This window comes from Triticum aestivum, chromosome 7D (assembly GCF_018294505.1).
Source record: "Triticum aestivum cultivar Chinese Spring chromosome 7D, IWGSC CS RefSeq v2.1, whole genome shotgun sequence".
In the NCBI taxonomy this organism is placed as follows: domain Eukaryota; kingdom Viridiplantae; phylum Streptophyta; class Magnoliopsida; order Poales; family Poaceae; genus Triticum; species Triticum aestivum.
This window is the reverse complement of record NC_057814.1, coordinates 618,726,779-618,753,889: the sequence shown is the minus strand read 5'-3', so window position 1 is coordinate 618,753,889 and position 27,111 is coordinate 618,726,779. Positions and strand designations below refer to the sequence as shown.

General features: G+C 49.5%; 1 protein-coding gene across 1 annotated transcript in view; it reads right to left on the bottom strand.

The window, feature by feature from the left end:
- LOC123163729 (receptor like protein kinase S.2) overlaps positions 1–26,470 on the bottom strand; it is a 32,613-nt gene extending 6,143 nt beyond the window's left edge. The window contains exons 1-5 of the mRNA XM_044581085.1: positions 26,396–26,470; positions 988–1,150; positions 651–909; positions 340–568; positions 80–230 (exon numbers count right to left, since the gene is read on the bottom strand). Coding sequence (XP_044437020.1) covers positions 80–230; positions 340–568; positions 651–909; positions 988–1,080 — 732 coding nt within the window. The 5' untranslated portion in view covers positions 1,081–1,150; positions 26,396–26,470. The remainder of the gene's footprint in view (positions 1–79; positions 231–339; positions 569–650; positions 910–987; positions 1,151–26,395) is intronic.
- Between the last annotated feature and the right edge of the window lie 641 nt (positions 26,471–27,111).

Genomic DNA, 27,111 nt, shown 5'->3' with positions numbered 1-27,111 from the left:
CATGCAAAAATAAATAAACTTCAATGTGGAAAGACCTATATGTATTCATGGTATAGATAAATAATGATTTTTTTCTTACAAACTCAATAAAATCTTTATGAGACATTTCAGAATAACGGAAGTAGCCCATATTTCCAGCCACTGTTTTTATAATTATGATGCCCAAACTGAACACGTCAAACTTGTTTGATACCAAGCCACTATCTCTGTATTCTGGCGGCATGTACCCTCTGCATGATGTCATAAGTATAATAGATACAGTCAGTGTAATACAATGAAAAAAATCTATTTAAAGCAATACTAGAATAAATGACTGACTTAAAACATGCACTAGCTTACTGTGTGCCTCTGAGTATCTCTGTTTCGTGCGTTTTTGTCGAAGAAACAAGTATGGACAGATCAAGATCTGAAATTTTGGGCGTCATGCTCTCATCCAGCAATATATTAGAAGGCTTTAAATCCAGATGGAAAATAGGCTTTTCCTGCTTGGTGTGAAGGTGATTTAACCCCTCGCACGTCCCTTTAATGATTTTGTAACAAATGGGCCAATCAAGTTCACAAGATTCATCTGCAATATGAAGGAAACTACAGTCATATTTGTTAGACATATGAAACTACTGAACAATTGTAGCTGCAATATGTTTATATACCTGCAATATGTTTATCGAAGCTCCCGCCATGCATATACTCGAAGCAGAGAACTCTCTCAGTTATTTTATCCAAAGTAAGTTCCCCCTTGTGCTCAACGTATTTCTTCCGAGATTCGTGGCAGTAGCCAATTAAGCATACAACATTTTTGTGAGAGACCCTGACAAGGTCACGGAATCCACTGCGAAATTGCTTATCATCAAGTCCTTGTAATTGATGAAGCTTCTTCAGAGCAATATATTCCCCGTTATCAAGCACCGCCTATTAAAATCACGTGTTAGCATACACGACCGAGCTTGTATCCAGCAGTGTTGTTATTAATTTGAGAACTAGTTATACCCTGTAAACTTCTCCATAATCGCCGCTGCCAAGCTTCTGTTCCTCTGAAAAGTTGTCTGTAATAGCTTCAAGCAACTGGAGTTTAAAGTCCATGCTGCTGTTTTCTCCCACCAGGCTTATCTGAGACGATCGATGATCTTCTTCTTCGTGACACAGAGATAAGCTAGCAGCGTATATAAGACAAGAAATTAGGGTGAGACGTTTTGGAGGCCGAGCTACCTGCAGGCCGAAATCTGTGCCGTGCAGTATAGCATTGCGATGTGTGCTCGTTCGTTAATACGGTCGCTATTAAGTTGCAATACAGCGGTACCGTGGGCTGCGGTGCTGTCATTGTACACGGGCCTCTGGTATGCGCCCACTATGTACCTACTGGGCTGTTCTTGTTCTAATGCTTGGAACCAACTATTCCCTCCGTTCCTAAATGTAAGTCTTTTTAGACATTTCAAATGAACAACAACATACGGATGTATGTAGACATATTTTAGAGTGTAGATTCACTCATTTTACTTCGTAGAATCTCTAGAAAGACTTGTATTTAGGAACGGAGGGAGTAGGTGTTTAGCGGATAATTCCTGCCGGATTTCTTCCCAATTTTTTGTCTAGCTCATCTGCCCCAGTGCCCCTGGTTGTTGAATCTTGGTGGGGGGTGTCGCTGATGTGGAGTGCGTCGTTGCTTCCATGCATGAAGCTCGCGTGAACTGCCCAGGTTTGATTTCCTCTGAGCCAATCACTGTCGGCTAAGGCGCAGAGCAGCACCGTTTAGGACAGACACCTTGAGCAGGCAACGCTGGTGGAAGAGGACATTGGATCGTATAACGATGCTAGTGATGTGGTTGCCGACTCAAGCGACATGGCTCCTGAAGATACCAGCGATGCAACAGTCGGAGGAGATGGAGATGCAGAACGTGTGCCCGTCTCCAACTCAAAGGGCTCGTGCTGGACTAGACGGTAATAAATTGACAACTAATCAGAAAACGCACTGTCTGAACGGGTAATGCTAGCTTGGGCTTGTTCGTCCTGCGGCATGTATTTTTAGATTGCCCATTGACAAAACTGGTAAGAATGTGGATTTCTCTTATCGACAAAGATGAGAAGTGGACAAAACTTGTAAGAATGCCTATCTTTTATGCTGAATGTGTGGATTTCTCTTATCGTAATCCAGTTCTCTCCAATATCAAAACAATTAAGACATATACTAATGATATGCAACAATGCAGGGCAGTGTTGTTCTAACTCAGAACCTGCCTATTGAGATACATGTATCAAAAATTTACACAAGGACTATGTTTGAAAATTTTGGTGAGATGTTGTATGAAGTCGGATCGTATGTTCTGAGTGAAGTTGTACCTCGTCACGAGTACATAGCCAGGCATGTAAAGAAGGATTCGAAAGAGAAGTGGTGTAAAAATGAATTCCTTCTTCAGATGAACGATCTTGCTGATGAGTTCAAGTGTGAGTGCGAGATGTTCGATCATTTCGGGATGTTGAGTATCCATGCACTAAAGGTGTCTTTTTTTTAAAAAGGAGGAAGACCCCCCGCATCTGCATCTGGATGATGCATGTAGCCATTTTATTAATTGTTCACACAAGACCTTACAAAGTAATACAACAGTAAGACTAAAGCCAGCGTCTAGGCAACATCTGTCGCTACTCCTATCCAATTGATAAAGGGATGCTGATAGTCTGGGCCTAATACCAAACAGACCTCGCAGCCAAACCTAACATCTAAGACCTGAGCTCCCATCCAGGACGCCTGCCGGGTATGGGTCACTCACCGTTCCGGCGTGCTCTCAGAGGCCGCCGCCGCCAACTGCCACCGCTCCATCTTCAGAATTGTACTGATGCATCAACCTTGCTCGGTCCAGCTATCGTCGACGCCACCACGGCGCCCAACGACACCTCCTCCCTGCGTGCAAACAGCTGGGCACATCGCGGTCGCCACTGATACACCTCAGCACCATGCTGCCAAGTACCACCAGCCGACACAGCTTGAAGTCTTTGGAAGATCTGTCGTGCGTAGCACCTGCCGACCAGGCATGACAAAGCGTAGCACCTGTCGGTCAGGCATGACTAGACATCTCCACCGAAGCTCTGTGCAAGACGAAGCCGCTCCACCTCGTGCCTCTGACTTACAGCGCTGCTCCACAAACGATGCTCTCAAGAGAGAAACGACACCGCAGTGCCGCCATCGTCCGATCTGGAACACCAGATCCTAGAGTTTCCCCTGGAGCAGCACGAGTGGGTCGACAGTAGTTACAAGACGATGCCTTCATCAAGGTAACGGCGTAGAACGCCGCCATCGCCTGCCGTCGGCTCGGTTTTCACCGGCAACCATGTCTCCCCAACTCGCAGCCAGGACTATATGATGGATCTCGAGATCCGATCACCAAGCCTCTGGCCGGCCACCTCCGACGAAGAAGATGACCACCACCACAGGCTACACCGGCCAGAACAGATCTGCCAGAGGTGCCGCCAAGCAGTCCACCAGGCCCTCGACGCCGTCGCCGATCTAAGGCCAGATGACATACCGCCGAAGACCGCATCGCGCCGCCGCCTGATCCAGGCCCGCCGCCGCAAGGAGCCGCCCGTGGCCCGATGCCGGGCCGACCGCCGCCGCCGTCGAAGTCATTGCCGTCGCTTCTAGATCGGCCGCACCTCCACGCATGTTGGGGCCCCGCCACCCCTGAGACACGCGAGGGAGGGCCCCCGCCACCGCCGTCGGCCTCCGGGCGCAAGCCGGCGGCGTCCTCCAGCACGGCGGGAGGAAGGGAGGAAGATGAGCTAGGCCCCGGCGGCGGCTAGCGTTAGGGAGCCACCCGAGTCGCCCGAGCGGGGGGCGACGCGGGGGCCTGTCGAGCGGAACCCCAAGGTGTCCTTTTTTGCTGCTTGCTATGTGTGCCGATCAAATTATTATACGTACTGTTCGCCGGCGCAAAAAATTGTTCATCTGAGATACACTTTTTGTTCTCTGTAGGTAATGATCCAGCTTGGGCTGTAAGATGTTCCGGCAAGGGATATACTCCCACCAGAGCTTCTGCGCTACTAGAAGAACCAAGGTCCTCTCAAGAACTCTTCGTGGCGACATAACAATCTGCATCTGTTGTGTCTTGAAATTATCAGACTTGCTGCTCCAGATGCACTTGAGAGGGCACAGGAAGAACATATGCACCAACCCCCCAAAAGCGGACTTCAATGATTGATTTAGTGTGTTTTAAGTTGATATTCGGACTGCAGACTCAAAATATCAGAAGTTTATCTTTTGAAAAGAACACAACATATATCTGTGGTGGTTTCTGTGTCATATCGCTGGTATCCATTTTCGCACATACATTCCTGTTGTAAGCTGAATGTGTAATGACGATGTTGTCAAAAATCATATGGAGTAGCTGTGTCTAGTGGAAAAATGTTGGAGCTCCAGTTTCTGATTAAGTTGGTCGATGGTCTATTTCTGCTGTTTGACGTGTTCAGTTGCACGGGCGCAAAAAATTCAGATATGGCGCCAGCGTCTTTTGTGCTTGACCTCTCACATACAAAGCAAGTTTTTGCTTCCTGCGAATGTAGACGAATCGTTGCCGAATAAAAAGAAAACAAGTCCTGCACATGGGTGGACGGGGATGGCAAGTGTGCCCGCTCTGCTGTGCGACTCATCTATACATGAGCTGTCACTGTTTATTTAGTACGGAGTACTAGCAAATACGGGCAACTTAAAACGGCCGCAGCTGAAATACGGTGGGAGGCATACCAGCGTGGCACTGATCACGACCAGGACAAACAGAGTGTGATACCGGCCTCCAGATAGCTCGGCCACCAAAGTGCATTTCCCAAGAAATTATGCTTAATTAACATTCGAAATTAGTACATAGCCATTATTAGGGTCATAGCTACCGGATACAGTGGAAATTAATGTTCTTCGAATCGCAATCTAAATCTGGGTTCGCACCCGATTCGCGGGCCTCGGGTGAGGATTCGCACCACGATTCGTCGATTTTGGAAAAAGAAAAGAGAGGGGGGAATCGCAAGCGTGGCAACTAACCAGGTTCCCAGTGTACTCCCAAGCTCTGCCTTCCGTACTGCCGCGCTCCCTGCTGACGGGAGCTGAGCGGCAGCAGGGAAAAAGTCTTCGTCGTCACTGGATTGGATCCTGATTCGCTGTCCGGCGTGGAGACGCTGGGTCCGCCGGCTGGAGTAAGGCTAAGCAGTAGAGTCGCGATTTGGCGGTAGTACTAGTTTAGTGTTGTTGCCTTGTTGGTCCTTCGTACTGGACTTCAAACTTTTTCCTAAAATTTAGCCGGATCTGAGCCTCGTCTGAAAGTATTTTGAAATTTGATCCTTTTTTAACCGTCAGGGTCGCCAAAGCCCTTGACGGTAGGGGCGCAATGTCCTACCGCAAAAAAATCTCCAACCGTTTCCACTATTGGATTGCTCGCGCTGAGATCTTTAAAATTAAATACCATGTTGATAGGTTTGACAAACTTTTTTCATGAAAAAACCAAATCAAGAGCACATTCTTTTTCCCTTTTAGAAAGCCATTTGTAAGAGGCATGATCGTGCCTCTCGCGGAAGTAAAACCGTGCCTCTTGCGGAAGAAGAAAAAAAACGCGTTTTTTCGTTTCTGATCGTTGTCACTTAAGTGATCGTTGTCGGTGTCAAAACCGGCGGATCTCGGGTAGGGGGTCCCGAACTGTGCGTCTAAGGCGGATGGTAAAGGAGGCGGGGGACACGATATTTACCCAGGTTCGGGCCCTCTCGATGGAGGTAATACCCTAATTCCTGCTTGATTGATCTTAATGATATGAGTATTACAAGAGTTGATCTACCACGAGATCGTAGAGGCTAAACCCTAGAAGCTAGCCTATGGTATGATTGTTCTCGTCCTACGGACTAAACCCTCCGGTTTATATAGACACCGGAGGGGGCTAGGGTTACACAGAGTCGGTTACAAGGAGATCTACATATCCGTATTGCCAAGCTTGCCTTCCACGTCAAGAAGAGTCCCATCCGGACACGGGTCGAAGTCTTCAATCTTGTATCTTCATAGTCCAACAGTCCGGCCAAAGGATATAGTCCGGCTGTCCGGACCCCCTAATCCAGGACTCCCTCAGTAGCCCCCGAACCAGGCTTCAATGGCGATGAGTCCGGCGCGCAGATTGTCTTCGGCATTGCAAGGCGGGTTCTTCTCCAAATTCTGAGTACCTGTTGAGTAGTGTCCGGCTTCCCATAAATGTTGCACTCCTTGGCTTCCGCGCCTAATAATGGCTATCTTCCACGTGTCGAGCGAATGCGAGAAGCCAGGGCATTTTTACATTTGCCACCCTAGCCATGTGAGTAAATCGTCTATTAAAGAGACGGGGATTCTCAGATCCAGATCACACCATCCTCCCACAGCGAGTATCCATCGGAGTGCGCCCGGAAAAAATCCATTCCAACATGGCCGGCCATCGTAGCTCCCCCTCTCGCTCCCGTAGCCCTAAGCCCGGTAATTGGAAGAAGTGTCCCGTCCCCCACAGCCAATTAGTAGAGTTACAGACCCAGGGATTTCTCCCTCCAGCGTATATGGTCCCCGTTCGAGCCGGGCTCGCCACCTACAATGGCGGGGAGCAAGCGGAGAGCTTTCCCAACCCATCCATGGGGGAGCGGGTATGCCTTGTCCCTTACTTATTAAGAGGGCTTGGATTTCCAATTCATCCGTTCCTCCGCGGGCTGTTGGAGTTCTACGGCATCCAGCTGCATAATTTCACTCCCGCCTCCATATTACACATCGCTGGCTATGTCGCCCTCTGCGAGCTGTTTCTGGGCTGCGAAGTTCATTTCGAGCTATGGAAGAGGCTATTCTGCCTCGTTCCCCGTACACAGGAGGGGTCAATATATCAAGTGGGCGGAGCCGAGATATGGCGCATCGCCGGGACCGGATACCTGCCCGGTACTCCGGAGAAGACATCCGAAGACTGGCCTTCGGAGTGGTTTTATATGGAGGACGTCCCCCTTCCGGAACCTATTCGGATGGGCCTTCCTGAGTTCGACAACGCTCCATTGAAGAAACGCCACAGCTGGCGCCCTCGGAGCCCCCAGGAGGAAGATAACAGAGAAGTCCTTTACCTGATGGGCCGGATAAAGACGCTGGCCCAATCAGGATTGACAATAATCGAGGTTATGTCAATATGTATAATGCGAGGGGTGCATCCACTTCAATATCGGGGACAACCCATGTGGCACTTCAATGGAGAAGACGATGCCACCCGCTGCGGTCGTAAGGGTCCGGACTCCGTTGCTGCTCTAGCGAAAATACTGTCTGATTTATACAAAGGAGAGGAAGAGGAGTTCATCTGTATCAAGCCACGGGATGGATTCTCCATGTACAACCCCCCAAACTGGGTGAGCTACTACTTTTTACTCCGGACCTTCCCGCATTCTTTGTCATAAATATTTACCTTGCTATTTCATAGCAGGAGCTGCGAAAAGCTGTGAGGGAGGTCCACAGCCCGCCTCCACAACTAGAGGACCCTGACCGGGCCCTCGACCCCGGACTCGAAGAGGATCCGGACACATTTGTGGAGTTGATTGGCAGGACGTTCTATCAATTGAGCTGCGATGACGCCATGGTGGCCATCATAGCCGATTATCCTGGACTACTCCCTGCATCGCATGTAAGTAAAACCGGAGTCCCAACTTCCGAGAAGGATCCCTTTTTCTGCACTTCACCTACCGCACACATATGGTGTCTTACAGGGAAGGCCCTCGGGACGCCATGCCGAACCCGCAGTAACTCACCAACAAGGGGTACTGAAGCCGGGTAGGCTTAAAAGGAAGGCGGTCAGGACTGAGACGCCGTCGCAGAGGTATGAAACAGAACCCCGCTCTGTGGTTGCCGTCTTTTAAAATATAATAACGTCCATGTTTCCTAGTAGGAAAAACACTCTCCGGACTATATCCGGAGAGGTTGCCGGTCACGCCTCCACCAGTCGGGCTCCAGAGCCGAACATAGAGGCGGACGCTAACATGGGGCGAACGCCGGATGTTCCTCCTACAGAGGATGCGGATAGGCTATCCGCTACGAATTCCGAAGTGGAGAGTGCCATGAATCACAGGCGTCGCCGGGCCGTACTCCGCGACGCTTGTTTCTCCCAAGAGGCGTTCGATGCCTTCAACTCAGGAGATGCGTACATCCGAGCTGCTGAAAATGGTCTTGCCAGAGCCACGGACCAGTATGTAAAGGATATACGGGTAAGAAAATCTGATAATTATGTATATCAGTAGCCCCTGAGACTTGAAACAGTTGAACAACTGATTTAAGGATCATTATTTGTGCAGGTTCTTACGGAGAAGAATACCCAATTGTCTCAAGAGCTGGAAGAGTGCAAAGCCCAGCTACGGACCGCAGTTGCCGCAATGAAGGAGTCCGAGAAGGCCCCCTCTGGTAACACTTGTCTCAATCAAAAAGAATGACATGTACCGATTAGTATGCGGCGTGCATGCAAATCTAACAATAGATTCTACAGATGATCCCGGGGTTAATCCGGAGATAGTGCAAGGGGATGAGCAACATGCTCAACGACAGTTAAAGGCTGGCGAGCGCGTGCTTAAGCAGGTTAGGCGGGAGAAAAACGATCTCCAAGATGCCAATATCCGTCTGAGTGTTGAACTGAAAGATGTTCGGGCCCAACTTGCTGACTCCGTAAAGGAGAATAAGAGGCTTCGACGCGGCATTTTTAGTAAGTGCTTGAACGAACTTTTGATTGAGTTCGGCGAAGAAACCGGCTAACGGAGTTATATCTGTAGGCATGCTGACGGGTCGTCCCGCAGAGGAAATGCCCGGGTCTGCAGGTGATCTTCTGCCAGAGCTCTCAAAATTGCACGAACAAGTTCGGCAGGTGATGCAGGGCATTGCCTAAGCCTTGTGGCCATCCGCCTCCCTGCCAGGAGGCATGGGGGAGCTTGTAGAGAAGCTCAAGGGTGCCCGGCGGCGCTTCCGATTATGGAAGATATCAGCCTGCCGACAAGGTGCAAGGGAAGCCTGGGCCATGGTGAAGACGCGATATACCAAGGCTGACCCGAACCACATGGCCGAGGTCGGACCTGTGGGTCTGATGGGAAAGAGAACCCCGTCAGTTTGGTGTATGACCAGGTAGAATTAGCCGCAAAGTATTCCCAACAGGATTGTAGGCTAGACAGCCTGTTGGATGGTATAGAAGAAGAATTTAGTCAGTCTAAGTGACTGTGTACTTCAAGTGACATGTATTGTCCCTAGCCGGATTGTAAATCATTTGTCATGGCGGACCTTTTCGCTTCGACCTCCGGACCTGACAGTCCGGAGTGTATCCGAATACCCGCTCAGTTATGTAAAAACCGGGGTACGCGTGGAAACCAGGCGTAGGGGTCATAAGTGCTTGAACAGACAAGTACCCAACTAGCTATGTTATATTACATGGATAGTAAGAAACATCTTCCAGGGAGAATAGTTCCGTTAAGGGTTCCTTTCCCTGGGTACGCATGCATTAATGTGCATGTCCGAACTGCAAAAAGAGACACAGGGATATAAACGTCTGGGGGCATGTATTACAATAAATAAAAGTCATCTTTTGTTCACCGACCGAGTATTCCCTTAAGAACGCTAGCTTTCGGCTTCACCCAGTCTGAGGTACACATCTGGCTGACCCGGCAGTAACAATCGCAGAGGTGCTCCCCTTATGCCCTAGCCGAATTAACGGGAACGTAGGGCATAAACACAAGAGCCAGGCAACCCAGCTTGGCCAAAACTTAAGTCATATTGATGCATATAAGGGCGAAAAAAGGTACATGTGGAAGGATAACACATGTGTGGGGCATAGAGCCCGGAAAATAGTTATATTAAGCTTCTGTATAAGAAGCCCCCAGGTATAATGTGCGCGGTTAGCACGTCAAGATTGTGTAGTCAAGACACATTTTAGCCTTTCAATGCCTTGAAGAAAAAGGGAAAAAATAAAAAAATAAAAGACAGATAACGGATATATAAAAAATTGACGGAGGTAAGGAGACGAACATAGAGTCTGGCACTAGGCGTAGAACCTTTGGAGTCTGGCTGCGTTCCATGGATTTGGCTCGAGTCGATTGTCCGATGCATCCCGCAGACGGTACGCTCCACCGGTCAGAACTTGGTCAATAACGAAGGGACCTTCCCATTTGGGCTTGAGCTTATTCTTTTTCTTCTACGGTAGGCGGAGAACGAGTTCGCCAACGTTATAAGTTTTGGCCCGTACTTCTCTGTTTTGATACCTTCGAGCATGTTGCTGATAGAATGCGGAATGGGCTTTTGCCACGTCACGCTCCTCCTCCAGGGCGTCCAAACTGTCCTGCCGATCAAGCTCGGCTTCTTTCTCTTCATACATGCGCACTCGAGGTGAGTCATGAATTATGTCGCAGGGCAGTACCGCCTCTGCGTCGTACACCATAAAAAAAGGTGTGTATCCGGTAGTGCGATTCGGCGTGGTCCGCAGCCCCCATAGTACGGAGTCCAGCTCCTCTACCCAGTGCGTATCGGATTCCTTCAAGGATCGCACTAATCTGGGTTTAATGCTGCTCATGATAAGACCATTTGCTTGCTCGACTGGACCATTAATTTGCGGGTGATAGACAGAAGCATAGTCGAGCTTGATGCCCATGTTGCTGCACCAAAGTTTTACCTCGTCGGCTGTAAAGTTCGAGCCGTTATCGGTGATGATGCTGTGGGGGACGCCATAACGGTGTACAACCCCGGATATGAAGTCTATCACTGGTCCGGATTCGGCCGTTTTAACTGGTTTGGCTTCTATCCATTTGGTGAATTTATCCACCATGATCAATAAGTATTTTTTTTCTTATGGCTTCCCCCTTTGCGGGGTCCGACCATATAAAGCCCCCAGACCGCAAAGGGCCAAGTAATTGTTGGAAATATGCCCTAGAGGCAATAATAAATGGTTATTATTATATTTCTTTGTTCATGATAATTGTCTATTGTTCATGCTATAATTGTATTGTCCGAAAATCGTAATACATGTGTGAATACATAGACCACAACGTGTCCCTAGTAAGCCTCTAGTTGACTAGCTCGTTGATCAACAGATAGTCATGGTTTCCTGACTATGGACATGGGATGTCGTTGATAACGGGATCACATCATTAGGAGAATGATGTGATGGACAAGACCCAATCCTAAGCATAGCATAAAAGATCATGTAGTTTCGTTTGCTAGAGCTTTTCCAATGTCAAGTATCTTTTCCTTAGACCATGAGATCGTGCAACTCCCGGATACCGTAGGAGTGCTTTGGGTGTGCCAAACGTCACAACGTAACTGGGTGACTATAAAGGTGCACTACGGGTATCTCCGAAAGTGTCTGTTGGGTTGGCACGGATCGAGACTGGGATTTGTCACTCCGTGTGACGGAGAGGTATCTCTGGGCCCACTCGGTAATGCATCATCATAATGAGCTCTATGTGACTAAGGCGTTAGTCACGGGATCATGCATTGCGGTACGAGTAAAGAGACTTGCCGGTAACGAGATTGAACAAGGTATTGGGATACCGACGATCGAATCTCGGGCAAGTAACATACCGATTGACAAAGGGAATTGCATACGGGATTGATTGAATCCTCGACACCGTGGTTCATCCGATGAGATCATCGTGGAACATGTGGGAGCCAACATGGGTATCCAGATCCCGCTGTTGGTTATTGACCGGAGAGGCGTCTCGGTCATGTCTGCATGTCTCCCGAACCCGTAGGGTCTACACACTTAAGGTTCGGTGACGCTAGGGTTGTAGAGATATGTGTATGCGGAAACCCGAAAGTTGTTCGGAGTCCCGGATGAGATCCCGGACGTCACGAGAGGCTCCGGAATGGTCCGGAGGTGAAGAATTATATATAGGAAGTCAAGTTTCGGCCACCGGGAAAGTTTCGGGGGTTACCGGTATTATACCGGGACCACCGGAAGTGTCCCGGGGGTCCACCGGGTGGGGCCACCTATCCCGGAGGGCCCCGTGGGCTGAAGTGGGAAGGGAACCAGCCCCTAGTGGGCTGGGCGCCCCCCATGGGCCTCCCCCCATGCGCCTAGGGTTGGGAACCCTAGGGTGGGGGGGCTTCCCACTTGCCTTGGGGGGCAAGGCACCCCTTCCCCCCCTTTGGCCCCCCCCCCACCCTAGATGGGATCTGGCCGGCTCCCCCCCTTCCCAGGGGGCCTATATAAAGGGGGGGAGGGAGGGCAGCAACCTACAGCCTTGGGCGCCTCCCTCCTCCTCTGTTACACCTCTCCGTCTCGCAGAAGCTCGGCGAAGCCCTGCCGAGACCCGCTACATCCACCACCACGCCGTCGTGCTGCTGGATCTTCATCAACCTCTCCTTCCCCTTGCTGGATCAAGAAGGAGGAGACGTCGCTGCACCGTACGTGTGTTGAACGCGAAGGTGCCGTCCGTTCGGCACTCGGTCATCGGTGATTTGGATCACGGCGAGTACGACTCCATCATCCACGTTCATTGGAACGCTTCCGCTCGCGATCTACAAGGGTATGTAGATGCACTCCTTTCCCCTCGTTGCTAGTACACTCCATAGATGCATCTTGGTGAGCGTAGGAAAATTTTAAAATTATGCTACGATTCCCAACAGTGGCATCATGAGCCAGGCCTATGCGTAGTTACTATGCATGAGTAGAACACAAAGCAGTTGTGGGCGTTGATGTTGCCAATTCTTCTTGCCGCTACTAGTCGTTTCTTGTTTCGGCGGCATTGTAGGATGAAGCGGCCCGGACCGACCTTACACGTACGCTTACGTGAGACAGGTTCCACCGACTGACATGCACTAGTTGCATAAGGTGGCTAGCGGGTGTCTGTCTCTCCTACTTTAGTCGGAACGGATTCGATGAAAAGGGTCCTTATGAAGGGTAAATAGAAATTGGCAAATCGCGTTGTGGTCATACGTAGGTAAGAAAACGTTCTTGCTAGAAACCTAGAAACCACGTAAAAACTTGCAACAACAATTAGAGGACGTCTAACTTGTTTTTGCAGCAAGTGCTATGTGATGTGATATGGCCAGAAGATGTGATGAATGATATATGTGATGTATGAGATTGATCATATTCTTGTAATAGGAATCACGACTTGCATGTCGATGAGTATGACAACCGGCAGGAGCCATAGGAGTTGTCTTTATTATTTTGCATGACCTGCGTGTCATTGAATAACGCCATGTAAATTACTTTACTTTGTTGCTAAACGCGTTAGCCATAGAAGTAGAAGTAATCGTTGGCGTGACGACTTCATGAAGACACAATGATGGAGATCATGATGATGGAGATCATGGTGTCATGCCGGTGACGAAGATGATCATGGTGCCCCGAAGATGGAGATCAAAGGAGCATAATGATATTGGCCATATCATGTCACTATTTGATTGCATGTGATGTTTATCATGTTTTTGCATCTTATTTGCTTAGAACGACGGTAGTAAGTAAGATGATCCCTTATAATAATTTCAAGAAAGTGTTCACCCTAACTGTGCACCGTTGCGAAGGTTCGTTGTTTCGAAGCACCACGTGATGATCGGGTGTGATAGATTCTAACGTTCGAATACAACGGGTGTTGACGAGCCTAGCATGTACAGACATGGCCTCGGAACACACGCAATACACTTAGGTTGACTTGACGAGCCTAGCATGTACAGACATGGCCTCGGAACACGGAGGACCGAAAGGTCGAGCATGAGTCGTATAGAAGATACGATCAACATGGAGATGTTCACCGATCTTGACTAGTCCGTCTCACGTGATGATCGGACACGGCCTAGTTAAACTCGGATCATGTTTCACTTAGATGACTAGAGGGATGTCTATCTGAGTGGGAGTTCATTAAATAATTTGATTAGATGAACTTAATTATCATGAACTTAGTCTAAAATCTTTACACTATGTCTTGTAGATCAAATGGCCAACGTTGTCCTCAATTTCAACGCGTTCCTAGAGAAAACCAAGCTGAAAGATGATGGCAGCAACTATACGGACTGGGTCCGGAACCTGAGGATCATCCTCATAGTAGCCAAGAAAGATTATGTCTTAGAAGCACCGCTAGGTGAAGCACCAATCCCAGAAACCAAGACGTTATGAACGCTTGGCAGCAGCGTGCTGATGATTACTCCCTCGTTCAGTGCGGCATGCTTTACAGCTTAGAACCGGGTCTCCAAAAGCGTTTTGAGAAACATGGAGCATATGAGATGTTCGAGGAGCTGAAACTGGTTTTTCAAGCTCATGCCCGGGTCGAGAGATATGATGTCTCCGACAAGTTCTTCAGCTGTAAAATGGAGGAGAATAGTTCTGTTAGTGAGCACATACTCAGAATGTCTGGGTTGCACAACCGCTTGTCTCAGCTGGGAGTTAATCTCCCGGATGACGCGGTCATTGACAGAATCCTCCAGTCGCTTCCACCAAGCTACAAGAGCTTTGTGATGAACTACAATATGCAGGGGATGGAAAAGACCATTCCTGAGGTATATTCAATGCTGAAATCAGCGGAAGGGGAGATCAGAAAAGAACATCAAGTGTTGATGGTGAATAAAACCACTAAGTTCAAGAAGGGCAAGGGTAAGAAGAACTTCAAGAAGGACGGCAAGGGAGTTGCCGCGCCCGGTAAACCAGTTACTGGGAAGAAGTCAAAGAATGGACCCAAGCCCGAGACTGAGTGCTTTTATTGCAAGGGAAGTGGTCACTGGAAGCGGAACTGCCCCAAATACTTAGCGGACAAGAAGAAGGCCGGCAACACCAAAGGTATATGTGATATACATGTAATTGATGTGTACCTTACCAGTACTCGTAGTAGCTCCTGGGTATTTGATACCGGTGCGGTTGCTCATATTTGTAACTCAAAACAGGAACTACGGAATAAACGGAGACTGGCGAAGGACGAGGTGACGATGCGCGTCGGGAATGGTTCCAAGGTCGATGTGATCGCCGTCGGCACGCTACCTCTGCATCTACCCACGGGATTAGTTTTAAACCTCAATAATTGTTATTTAGTGCCAGCTTTGAGCATGAACATTGTATCTGGATCTCGTTTAATTCGAGATGGCTACTCATTTAAATCCGAGAATAATGGTTGTTCTATTTATTTGAGAGATATGTTTTATGGTCATGCCCCGCTGGTCAATGGTTTATTTTTGATGAATCTCGAACGTGATGTTACACATGTTCATAGTGTGAATACCAAAAGATGTAAAGTTGATAACGATAGTCCCACATACTTGTGGCACTGCCGCCTTGGTCACATTGGTGTCAAGCGCATGAAGAAGCTCCATGCAGATGGACTTTTGGAGTCTCTTGATTACGAATCATTTGACACGTGCGAACCATGCCTCATGGGTAAGATGACCAAGACTCCGTTCTCCGGAACAATGGAGCGAGCAACCAACTTATTGGAAATCATACATACCGATGTGTGTGGTCCAATGAGTGTTGAGGCTCGCGGAGGATATCGTTATGTTCTCACTCTCACTGATGATTTAAGTAGATATGGGTATGTCTACCTAATGAAACACAAGTCTGAAACCTTTGAAAAGTTCAAGGAATTTCAGAGTGAAGTTGAGAATCAACGTGACAGGAAAATAAAATTCTTACGATCAGATCGTGGTGGAGAATATTTAAGTCACGAATTTGGTACACACTTAAGGAAATGTGGAATAGTTTCACAACTCACGCCGCCTGGAACACCTCAGAGAAACGGTGTGTCCGAACGTCGTAATCGCACTCTATTGGATATGGTGCGATCTATGATGTCTCTTACCGATTTACCGCTCTCATTTTGGGGCTATGCTTTAGAGACTGCCGCATTCACTTTAAATAGGGCTCCGTCGAAATCCGTTGAGACGACACCGTATGAATTATGGTTTGGGAAGAAACCTAAGCTGTCGTTTCTAAAAGTTTGGGGATGCGATGCTTATGTCAAGAAACTTCAACCTGAAAAGCTCGAACCCAAGTCGGAAAAATGCGTCTTCATAGGATACCCTAAGGAAACTATTGGGTATACCTTCTACCTCAGATCCGAAGGCAAGATCTTCGTTGCCAAGAACGGGTCCTTTCTGGAGAAGGAGTTTCTCTCGAAAGAATTGAGTGGGAGGAAAGTGGAACTTGATGAGGTGATAGTCACCCCTTCCGAACCGGAAAGTAGCGCAGCGCGGGAAAATGTTCCTGTGGTGCCTACACCGACTGGGGAGGAAGTTAATGATGATGATCATGAAGCTTCGGATCAAGTTACTGAACTTCGTAGGTCCACAAGGACACGTTCCGCACCAGAGTGGTACGGCAACCCTGTCCTGGAAATCATGTTGTTAGACAACGGTGAACCTTCGAACTATGAAGAAGCGATGGCGGGCCCGGATTCCGACAAATGGCTAGAAGCCATGAAATCCGAGATAGAATCCATGTATGAAAACAAAGTATGGACTTTGACTGACTTGCCCGATGAGCGGCGAGCCATAGAAAACAAATGGATCTTTAAGAAGAAGACGGACGCAGATGGTAATGTGACCATCTACAAAGCTCGACTTGTCGCTAAGGGTTATCGACAAGTTCAAGGGGTTGACTACGATGAGACTTTCTCACCCGTAGCGAAGCTGAAGTCCGTCCGAATCATGTTAGCAATTGCCGCATACTATGATTATGAGATATGGCAGATGGACGTCAAAACGGCATTCCTTAACGGCTTCCTTAAGGAAGAGTTGTATATGATGCAGCCGGAAGGTTTTGTCGATCCTAAGAATGCTAACAAAGTATGCAAGCTCCAGCGCTCAATCTATGGGCTGGTGCAAGCATCTCGGAGTTGGAACATTCGCTTTGATGAGATGATCAAAGCGTTTGGGTTTACACAGACTTATGGAGAAGCCTGTGTTTACAAGAAAGTGAGTGGGAGCTCTGTAGCATTTCTCATATTATATGTGGATGACATACTATTGATGGGAAATGATATAGAATTCTTGGAAAGTATAAAGGCCTATTTGAATAAGTGTTTTTCAATGAAGGACCTTGGAGAAGCTGCTTATATATTAGGCATCAAGATCTATAGAGATAGATCAAGACGCCTCATTGGTCTTTCACAGAGTACATACCTTGACAAGATATTGAAGAAGTTCAATATGGATCAGTCCAAGAAGGGGTTCTTGCCTGTATTGCAAGGTGTGCAATTGAGCACGGCTCAATGCCCGACCACGGCAGAAGATATAGAAAAGATGAGTGTCATCCCCTATGCCTCGGCCATAGGGTCTATTATGTATGCCATGCTGTGTACCAGACCTGATGTAAACCTTGCCGTAAGTTTGGTAGGAAGGTACCAAAGTAATCCCGGCATGGAACACTGGACAGCGGTCAAGAATATCCTGAAGTACCTGAAGAGGACTAAGGATATGTTTCTCGTTTATGGAGGTGACGAAGAGCTCGTCGTAAAGGGTTACGTCGACGCTAGCTTCGACACAGATCTGGATGACTCGAAGTCACAAACCGGATACGTGTATATTTTGAATGGAGGAGCAGTAAGCTGGTGCAGTTGCAAGCAAAGCGTCGTGGCGGGATCTACATGTGAAGCGGAGTACATGGCAGCCTCGGAGGCAGCACAGGAAGCAGTCTGGATGAAGGAGTTCATTACCGACCTAGGGGTGATTCCCAATGCGTCGGGCCCGATGACTCTCTTCTGTGACAACACTGGAGCTATTGCCCTTGCGAAGGAGCCCAGGTTTCACAGGAAGACCAGGCATATCAAGCGTCGCTTCAACTCCATTCGTGAAAGTGTTCAAAATGGAGACATAGATATTTGTAAAGTACATACGGACCTGAATGTAGCAGATCCGTTGACTAAACCTCTCCCTAGGGCAAAACATGATCAACACCAGGACGCAATGGGTGTTCGATTCATCACAATGTAACTAGATTATTGACTCTAGTGCAAGTGGGAGACTGTTGGAAATATGCCCTAGAGGCAATAATAAATGGTTATTATTATATTTCTTTGTTCATGATAATTGTCTATTGTTCATGCTATAATTGTATTGTCCGGAAATCGTAATACATGTGTGAATACATAGACCACAACGTGTCCCTAGTAAGCCTCTAGTTGACTAGCTCGTTGATCAACAGATAGTCATGGTTTCCTGACTATGGACATTGGATGTCATTGATAACGGGATCACATCATTAGGAGAATGATGTGATGGACAAGACCCAATCCTAAGCATAGCATAAAAGATCGTGTAGTTTCGTTTGCTAGAGCTTTTCCAATGTCAAGTATCTTTTCCTTAGACCATGAGATCGTGCAACTCCCGGATACCGTAGGAGTGCTTTGGGTGTGCCAAACGTCACAACGTAACTGGGTGACTATAAAGGTGCACTACGGGTATCTCCGAAAGTGTCTGTTGGGTTGGCACGGATCGAGACTGGGATTTGTCACTCCGTGTGACGGAGAGGTATCTCTGGGCCCACTCGGTAATGCATCATCATAATGAGCTCAATGTGACTAAGGCGTTAGTCACGGGATCATGCATTGCGGTACGAGTAAAGAGACTTGCCGGTAACGAGATTGAACAAGGTATTGGGATACCGACGATCGAATCTCGGGCAAGTAACATACCGATTGACAAAGGGAATTGCATACGGGATTGATTGAATCCTCGACACCGTGGTTCATCCGATGAGATCATCGTGGAACATGTGGGAGCCAACATGGGTATCCAGATCCCGCTGTTGGTTATTGACCGGAGAGGCGTCTCGGTCATGTCTGCATGTCTCCCGAACCCGTAGGGTCTACACACTTAAGGTTCGGTGACGCTAGGGTTGTAGAGATATGTGTATGCGGAAACCCGAAAGTTGTTCGGAGTCCCGGATGAGATCCCGGACGTCACGAGAGGTTCCGGAATGGTCCGGAGGTGAAGAATTATATATAGGAAGTCAAGTTTCGGCCACCGGGAAAGTTTCGGGGGTTACCGGTATTGTACCGGGACCACCGGAAGGGTCCCGGGGGTCCACCGGGTGGGGCCACCTATCCCGGAGGGCCCCGTGGGCTGAAGTGGGAAGGGAACCAGCCCCTAGTGGGCTGGGCGCCCCCCCATGGGCCTCCCCCCATGCGCCTAGGGTTGGGAACCCTAGGGGTGGGGGGCATCCCACTTGCCTTGGGGGGCAAGGCACCCCTTCCCCCCCTTTGGCCGCCGCCCCCCACCCTAGATGGGATCTGGCCGGCGCCCCCCCTTCCCAGGGGGCCTATATAAAGGGGGGGAGGGAGGGCAGCAACCTACAGCCTTGGGCGCCTCCCTCCTCCTCTGTAACACCTCTCCGTCTCGCAGAAGCTCGGCGAAGCCCTGCCGAGACCCGCTACATCCACCACCACGCCGTGGTGCTGCTGGATCTCCATCAACCTCTCCTTCCCCTTGCTGGATCAAGAAGGAGGAGACGTCGCTGCACCGTACGTGTGTTGAACGCGGAGGTGCCGTCCGTTCGGCACTCGGTCATCGGTGATTTGGATCACGGCGAGTACGACTCCGTCATCCACGTTCATTGGAACGCTTCCGCTCGCGATCTACAAGGGTATGTAGATGCACTCCTTTCCCCTCGTTGCTAGTACACTCCATAGATGCATCTTGGTGAGCGTAGGAAAATTTTAAAATTATGCTACGATTCCCAACAGTAATGGGGATTGTTTGGAAAGCGGTAGGCGGCATATGGCTTTGGTTTGCAAAAAGCTGGCAACCGACGCAACGTTGGACGAGGTCCTGTGCGTCTGCTCGGGCCGTCGGCCAGTAGAAACCTGTACGGAAGGCCTTGCTTACAAGGGCCCGAGCTGCGGCGTGGTGCCCGCCAAGTCCAGCATGAATTTCTGCAAAAAGTTGTCGTCCTTCCTCTTCGGAGATGCACCTTTGAAGGACTCCGATAGCGCTTTTCTTATAAAGCTCTCCCTCGTGGACCTTGTAGGCTTTAGACCGCCGCACAATGCAGCGCGCCTTGTTTGGGTCCTCGGGTAGTTCCTGCCGAGTTAGGTAGGCCATGAATGGTTCTGTCCACGGGGCGATGACAGCCATTATCATGTGGGCGGAAGGTGTTATTTCGGTAGCAGAGCCTCCGATTATGTCAGAGTGTTCGGTATCTGGTGTTGTGGCCGGGTCCGGACTATTGTTACCGGTCTCTCCTTCCCATACCACGGATGGCTTAAACAGCCTTTCCAAGAAGATTAGGTGGGACAGGGTCGCGCTTAGCGCCGATGCGGGCGAGGATATCCACCGCCTGATTGTTTTCCCAGGCCACATGGTGGAATTCAAGCCCCTCGAACCGAGCTGACATTTTGAGGACGGCGTTGCGATAAGCCGCCATTTTTGGATCCCTGGCGTCGAAGTCTCCATTTATTTGAGATATTGCGAGGTTTGAGTCCCCACGCACCTCCAGGCGTTGAATGCCCATGGAGACTGCCATCCGGAGACCATGTAAGAGGGCCTCATATTCTGCTGCATTGTTGGAGTCTGTTATAGTATTTGGAGTACGTATTGGACTGTATCTCCGGTGGGGGATGTCAGGACGACACCAGCCCCCAGACCCGCCAGCATTTTAGAGTCGTCAAAGTGCATGATCCAATTAGAATACGCGTCGTACTCTTTAGGGAGTTCGGCTTCTGTCCATTCAGCGACAAAATCAGCCAGTACTTGTGACTTAATGGCTCGCCGTGGTTTATATATTATGTCGAACGGGGGGAGCTCAATAGCCCATTTAGCAATCCGGCCCGTGGCCTCGCGGTTGTTTATTATGTCGTTGAGTGGTACTTCAGAGGCCACCGTGATTGAACACTCTTGAAAGTAGTGTCGTAGTTTCCGGGATGCCATGGGTACCGTGATTTGCCTGGAGTGAGGACAGTGGATACATAGTATACCGGCTTTTGAAGCGGGAACTTATGTCCGTCCATCTCTCGTTCGACGACGAGCACTGCGCTTACAACTTGGTGTGTTGCCGCTATATATAGCAGCATTGGTTCGCCGACGTTAGGTGCGGCCAAGATTGAGTTTGTGGCCAAAACGGCTTTTATTTCTTCTAATCCGGCCGTGGCCGCATCCGTCCACTCGAAGTGTTCGGTGCGTCGAAGAAGGCGATAAAGAGGCAGTGCCTTTTCTCCTAATCGGGAGATGAAGCGGCTTAAGGCAGCCACGCATCCAGTTAGTTTCTGGATTTGCTTGAGGTCTGTTGGGATGGCCAACTGTGACAGAGCTCGGATTTTAGTCGGATTTGCTTCGATTCCTCTGTTGGAGACGATGAAGCCTAAGAGCTTTCTGGCGGGCACGGCGAAGACGCATTTTTCCGGATTGAGCTTAATGTCGTATGTTCGGAGATTGTCGAACGTGAGCCTCAAGTCGTCTATTAAGGATTCGACGTGTCTGGTTTTAATGACCACATCGTCTACGTATGCCTCCACTGTTTTGCCAATCTGTGTCTCCAAGCATGTCTGAATCATGCGTTGATAGGTTGCACCGGCGTTTTTGAGACCGAAAGGCATGGTGTTAAAACAGAAGGGGCCGTATGGGGTGATAAATGCCGTTGCGGCTTGATCGGACTCCGCCATCTTTATTTGATGGTATCCGGAGTATGCGTCGAGGAAACACAGTGAGTCGTGTCCTGCGGTAGCGTCGATAATTTGATCGATGCAAGGGGGGAAGGGATCCTTTGGGCAAGCCTTATTAAGGTCCTTGAAGTCGACGCATAGGCGCCAGGATTTGTCCTTCTTTGGTACCATCACCAGGTTTGCTAGCCAGTCCGGATATTTTATTTCTCGAATGAATCCGGCCTCCAGTAACTTGGCTAGCTCCTCTCCCATAGCTTGTCGCTTAGGCTCAGAGAAGCGCCGAAGAGTTTGCTTGACCGGCTTGAATCCCTTTAGAATGTTAAGGCTATGCTCAGCCAGCCTGCGTGGGATTCCTGGCATGTCTGAAGGATGACAGACGAATATGTCCCAATTCTCGCGCAAGAACTCCCGTAGTGCGGCGTCTACTGTGGGGTTTAACTGTGCCCCGATGGATGCTGTTTTTATAGGGTCCGTTGGATGGACTTGAAATTTGACTATTTCATCCGCTGGTTTAAAAGAGGTGGACTTGGATCTTTTGTCAAGTATCACGTCGTCCCTGTCCACTGTGGAGCGCAACGCAGTTAATTCCTCGGCCGCGAGGGCTTCGGATAACGCCTCGAGGGACAGTGCGGCTGTTTTATTTTCTGCGCGGAGTGCTATGTCTGGATCACTAGTTAGAGTGATGATTCCATTGGGCCCGGGCATTTTGAGCTTCATGTACCCGTAATGGGGTATAGCTTGGAAGATCGTGAAGGCCTCCCGCCCTAGAAGGGTGTGGTATCCGCTATTGAACGGGGCCACTTGGAATGTGATTTCTTCGGACCTATAATTCTCCGGTGTGCCGAATACCACATCTAGTGTGATTTTCCCAGCACATCGTGCCTCCCGGCTAGGGATGATTCCTCTGAAGGTCGTGCTGCTTTGCTCAATGCGGCTTCTGTCTATTTCCATTTTTCGAAGAGTCTCCTCATAGATGAGGTTTAATCCGCTATCGCCGTCCATGAGCACTTTAGTAAGCCGGAAGCCGTCCACAATTGGACTAAGGACCAAGGCGGCTGGTGCTCTGGCTGTTCGGAATTTAGGTTCGTCACTGGCATTGAAGGTGGTAGCCATATCGCTCCATGGATTTATTGCTGTCACGTGGCAGACTTCGGCAAGGCTGCGGAGTGCTCGCTTGCGCCTATTATTTGAGGCGAAGGTCTCGAAGACTGTCAATACTGTATTGTTGTTCTCCACGGGATGGTGCTCTGCGGTATTGTTGATGAGGAGATCCTCACCGCTCTTGGCCACCTGCAGGAGTACCCAACATGCTCTAAGGCTGTGTGTTGGTATGGTATCCGCTGTACTGTGAATTTTGCATGGCCCATTAAGCCATCCCTCCAATACTGTTCCACGCCCTGTAGTGGGCTTTTGCTTCTTTGTAATTGGATCGGGTGACTTACGAGAGTGCACCCTTTTAGTTCGGACTGGGGGTTTTGTCAGAGCCGGAGGATCCCAAAATTTTGTTTGGGTTTTCCAGGCGCTTTCCATCGCACAGTACTTCCGTACTATGGCCGCCAAGTCAGCGAAGTGTGCTATGTCACGGCGACTTATGGCGTTGAGGATTCCCCTGTCCGTGCAATTTTTGCAAAAGAATGAAATTGCGTCTTCCTCGCGACAGTCCTTAACCTTGCTCATTACAAGGAGGAATCTGGCCCAATAGTGGTGTACTGTCTCTTGGGGCTCTTGTCTAATGTGGGAAAGATCGCTTATATCTGGGTGGGTGGGTAGATTTAGGTCCAAACCCTGACCCGATCTGAGACCCAGGGGCGGAGGAGTTTCCGATCTTGGAAGATCGGGCTCCGGGATGTTGCCCAATAGGTCTGGCCTGCTGCCTGATTCTAGGTTCAAGGTTTGGGCCATGTCCTCCCGTAGACGGGTATCCGGCTCGGAGAGCTCGGGAATCCGGACATAGTTTGTCCTCAAGATAGAGGAAGAATCGCCGCATTGCTCCTCCACCACCGCTATCTGATGGGTGACCGACGAGGAGTTAATCTCCCTTTGGTCGGGTTTAAGCCCGATCTGATCATAGTCCGTAGCGACTCCCAAGGCGGCGATGCGATCCAAGAGCTCGTTCAAGGAAGAGAGCTCCATTGGATCCAACTGCTCGGCGAATTCCGAGCCGACGTGAAGGCTGTTTTCGATGACCCGAGAAGTCATCGTCGGCGCAGCGGCCGAACAGGCGGTCATGACGAAACCGCCTAGTCGGAGAGTTTGGCCTACAGCCAGGGCTCCCCCAGAGGTGATGTTGTCCTTGACAACGAGGCGAGCCATCCAGCCTTATGATGACGGCACAGTGGAACTCTCAATGAAAGCACCAATGTCGGTGTCAAAACCGGCGGATCTCGGGTAGGGGGTCCCGAACTGTGCGTCTAAGGCGGATGGTAACAGGAGGCGGGGGACACGATATTTACCCAGGTTCAGGCCCTCTCGATGGAGGTAATACCCTACTTCCTGCTTGATTGATCTTGATGATATGAGTATTACAAGAGTTGATCTACCACGAGATCGTAGAGGCTAAACCCTAGAAGCTAGCCTATGGTATGATTGTTCTCGTCCTACGGACTAAACCCTCCGGTTTATATAGACACCGGAGGGGGCTAGGATTACACAGAGTCGGTTACAAGGAGATCTACATATCCGTATTGCAAAGCTTGCCTTCCACGCCAAGGAGAGTCCCATCCGGACACGGGTCAAAGTCTTCAATCTTGTATCTTCATAGTCCAACAGTCCGGCCAAAGGATATAGTCCGGCTGTCCGAGGACCCCTAATCCAGGACTCCCTCAATCATTGGGAGGCTCCCGAAGAAGCCATACTTAATTAGTTGCTCTCTCACGAGCAAGTCTACTCAGTTTGCTGGGGCCTAGTCTTGAAATAGGCCTTTTAATTACAACTACATGACCGAGCGATAGGCCCGGCCAGGCTCAGGCTTGGGGGTTTCACCTGTCAAGCCGTCCAAAAACCCTGCCCGGCCAGGGAGTATATATCAAAAAACTACCACATTACATTCTATCGTTACGAAAAACTATCACTTTTTTTAATTTCTCAAAAGTCTACCATAATTTTGGTTCTCTGTTTTAAAAAACCCAAATGACCATGTGATTTAAAATTGATCGGGTTTATGACATGTCGGGCCCACTATTAAACATACCGTTTGTTGACTGTTTGTTTGACCGTCAACTTTTATATAGGACCCACATGTCAGCTCTTTCTTCTTCTTCTTCTTTATCTTCTCTCCCTATCCTTCCCTTATCTCTCTCCCTCCGGCCAGCGCCGCCGCCTGGCCGGACACTCTCCCGTGCTTCCTTCAGCCGCTCCTCGTGCCCGCTCATTCTCCTAGCGAGACACAGCTTCTCCCCGCACTCGAGCAGCCACGCACCGACCATGCCCAGGAGCTCGGACCACCACGCCCACAGCTGGAGCAGGCCGCCGGTCATGCCCAGGAGCCCGGGGCCGCCGTGCCCAGAACAGCGGGAGCAGCAGCTCCACCGCCGCGACGTTCAGCAGGAGCAGCTTCCTTCGTCGCATGCAGCAGCAGGAGCAGCAGCCGGCAGGAGCTCGGGGTCGTCGTGCACATGAACAACGGGAGCAGCAGCGTCGCTGCCGCGGCGTTCAGCACGAGCAGCCGCCTCCGTCGGTATAAGGAGCAGCAGCTAGGGTAGGAGCTCGGGGCCACCGTGCCCATGAACAGCGGGAGCAGCAGCGTCGCTGCCGCGGCGTTCAGCATGAGCAGCCGCCTCCGTCGTGTGCAGTAGAAGGAGCAGCAGCTAGGGTAGGAGCTCGGGGCCGCCGTGCCCATGAACAGCGGGAGCAGCAGCCGGGCTCCTCGCCGACGCCGATGTGGTCGCGCTTGACGTTGTCGCGCATCTCGTCAAATTCGCCGACGGTGGCGCCGTGCTCTCCCTTGGTGGCGGTGCACTCGAAGGCAGCACAACGGCGAGCAGCAGCAGCATGGCCGGCCACAACCATGGCCGGCGTCGCCACAGCCATAGGGACCCGATTGCTTTTTTTAAAAAAAGTTTAGGGACCCGATTGCTTTTATATAAAAGTTAAGGGACCCGATTGCTTTTTAAAAAATGGCCCCACTTGTCATAACCTGTCACGGTCAACCTAACGGTGAAAGCTAACGGTCAACTTGACGAGTGGACCCGACCTGTCATAATCACGCTTAAACTTAATCAATATAGTCATCAATGTAACATGGTAGTTTTTTTGAAACAGCGAACCAAAATTATGGTAGACTTTTGAAAAAAAAATAATTTTCCGTAACGATAGCCCGTAATGTGGTAGTTTTTTGCTATATACTCCGGGCCAGGGGATGACCGTGTCTGCATGGTGTTCTAGGCTTCTAGCTGATCAAAGAACACCGCAAAACAATCCAAACAAACTAGCAAGCACTAGAACTCATCCTGATGTTACCTCCAACCCAGCTGGCTTATCCGAGACGATTGATGATCGTCTTCTTCATGCATGACGAGAGAATACGCCTAATTAACATGCGCAGCTAGTACATGTCCATGCATCCTCTCCACTGTTCGGCTCCAGTCCAGAGGCCTATGCAGCGTGAGATCCAGCATCGATGGCTGCTGCACCTCCGCTAACGGATCAGTTAACCTTTTTTTTTTGGAAAAGGAGGCTTACCCTCGGTCTCTGCATCAGTTAACTTCTTTTGAAAGAGCAAATTAAGATTGAAACCAGCCAGCTATTCCCCGCTCGGCCCCATGCATGAACTACTCGGTAGAGAAACAGTAGGTGCGGGTACAATTGAATCGAATAAGTAGATCGCGTATTAACCACTAACCTGCAGGAAGAAGATGGAAGGCGCGCGATGATCGATCCCCTTGTTTGCTCCTTGGCGATGACTATGAGAGTCTCATCCAGCAGCAGCAGGAGCCTTTTAGATCCAGCGATGTGGAGTAGTTGAGGTAAACGTGTTCGTTGGGCGCACGACACCCAATTAATTAATAAACAAACAAAGTTGACTTGCTACAGGCCATTTATACTTGTAAAAAGGTTCCATCGGAGGACAAATGTGATACCGATATCTTTAATTATGTTAATAAGACCATGTCCAATGGAGGAACCATTCAAAGCGGATTGAAAACATGATCATTTGTTACTCCACTTAATTTCTTCTCCGGTGTATAGCTCTGCTCCAACGACTAAAATCTAAAGATGAGTCTCGCACTAAGAATAAAGATGAGTCTCGCACTAAGAATAAGAACATTTCTCTCCCTAACGGTACACAAATCATGTCCTGGCCGATCACGAAAATCATCCACTCTGTAGTTCAGTACTTCACACAATTCGGTTCTAAACCAGGAGGCCGCATGGTGTCTTATATAAGCCACTCAAATGCTTCTTGGAGGCGTCGCCTTGAATTCGGTTATGCAGGGTTCTTCATGGTTGAGGTGGTGGATGCCGGGGTGACGGCTCCGGACGGTGGATGTACGCCGAGGCGGCGGCCTCGGATGGCGTGCAACAACGGCTCTATGAGGTAGACCCGTGGCTCTGCAT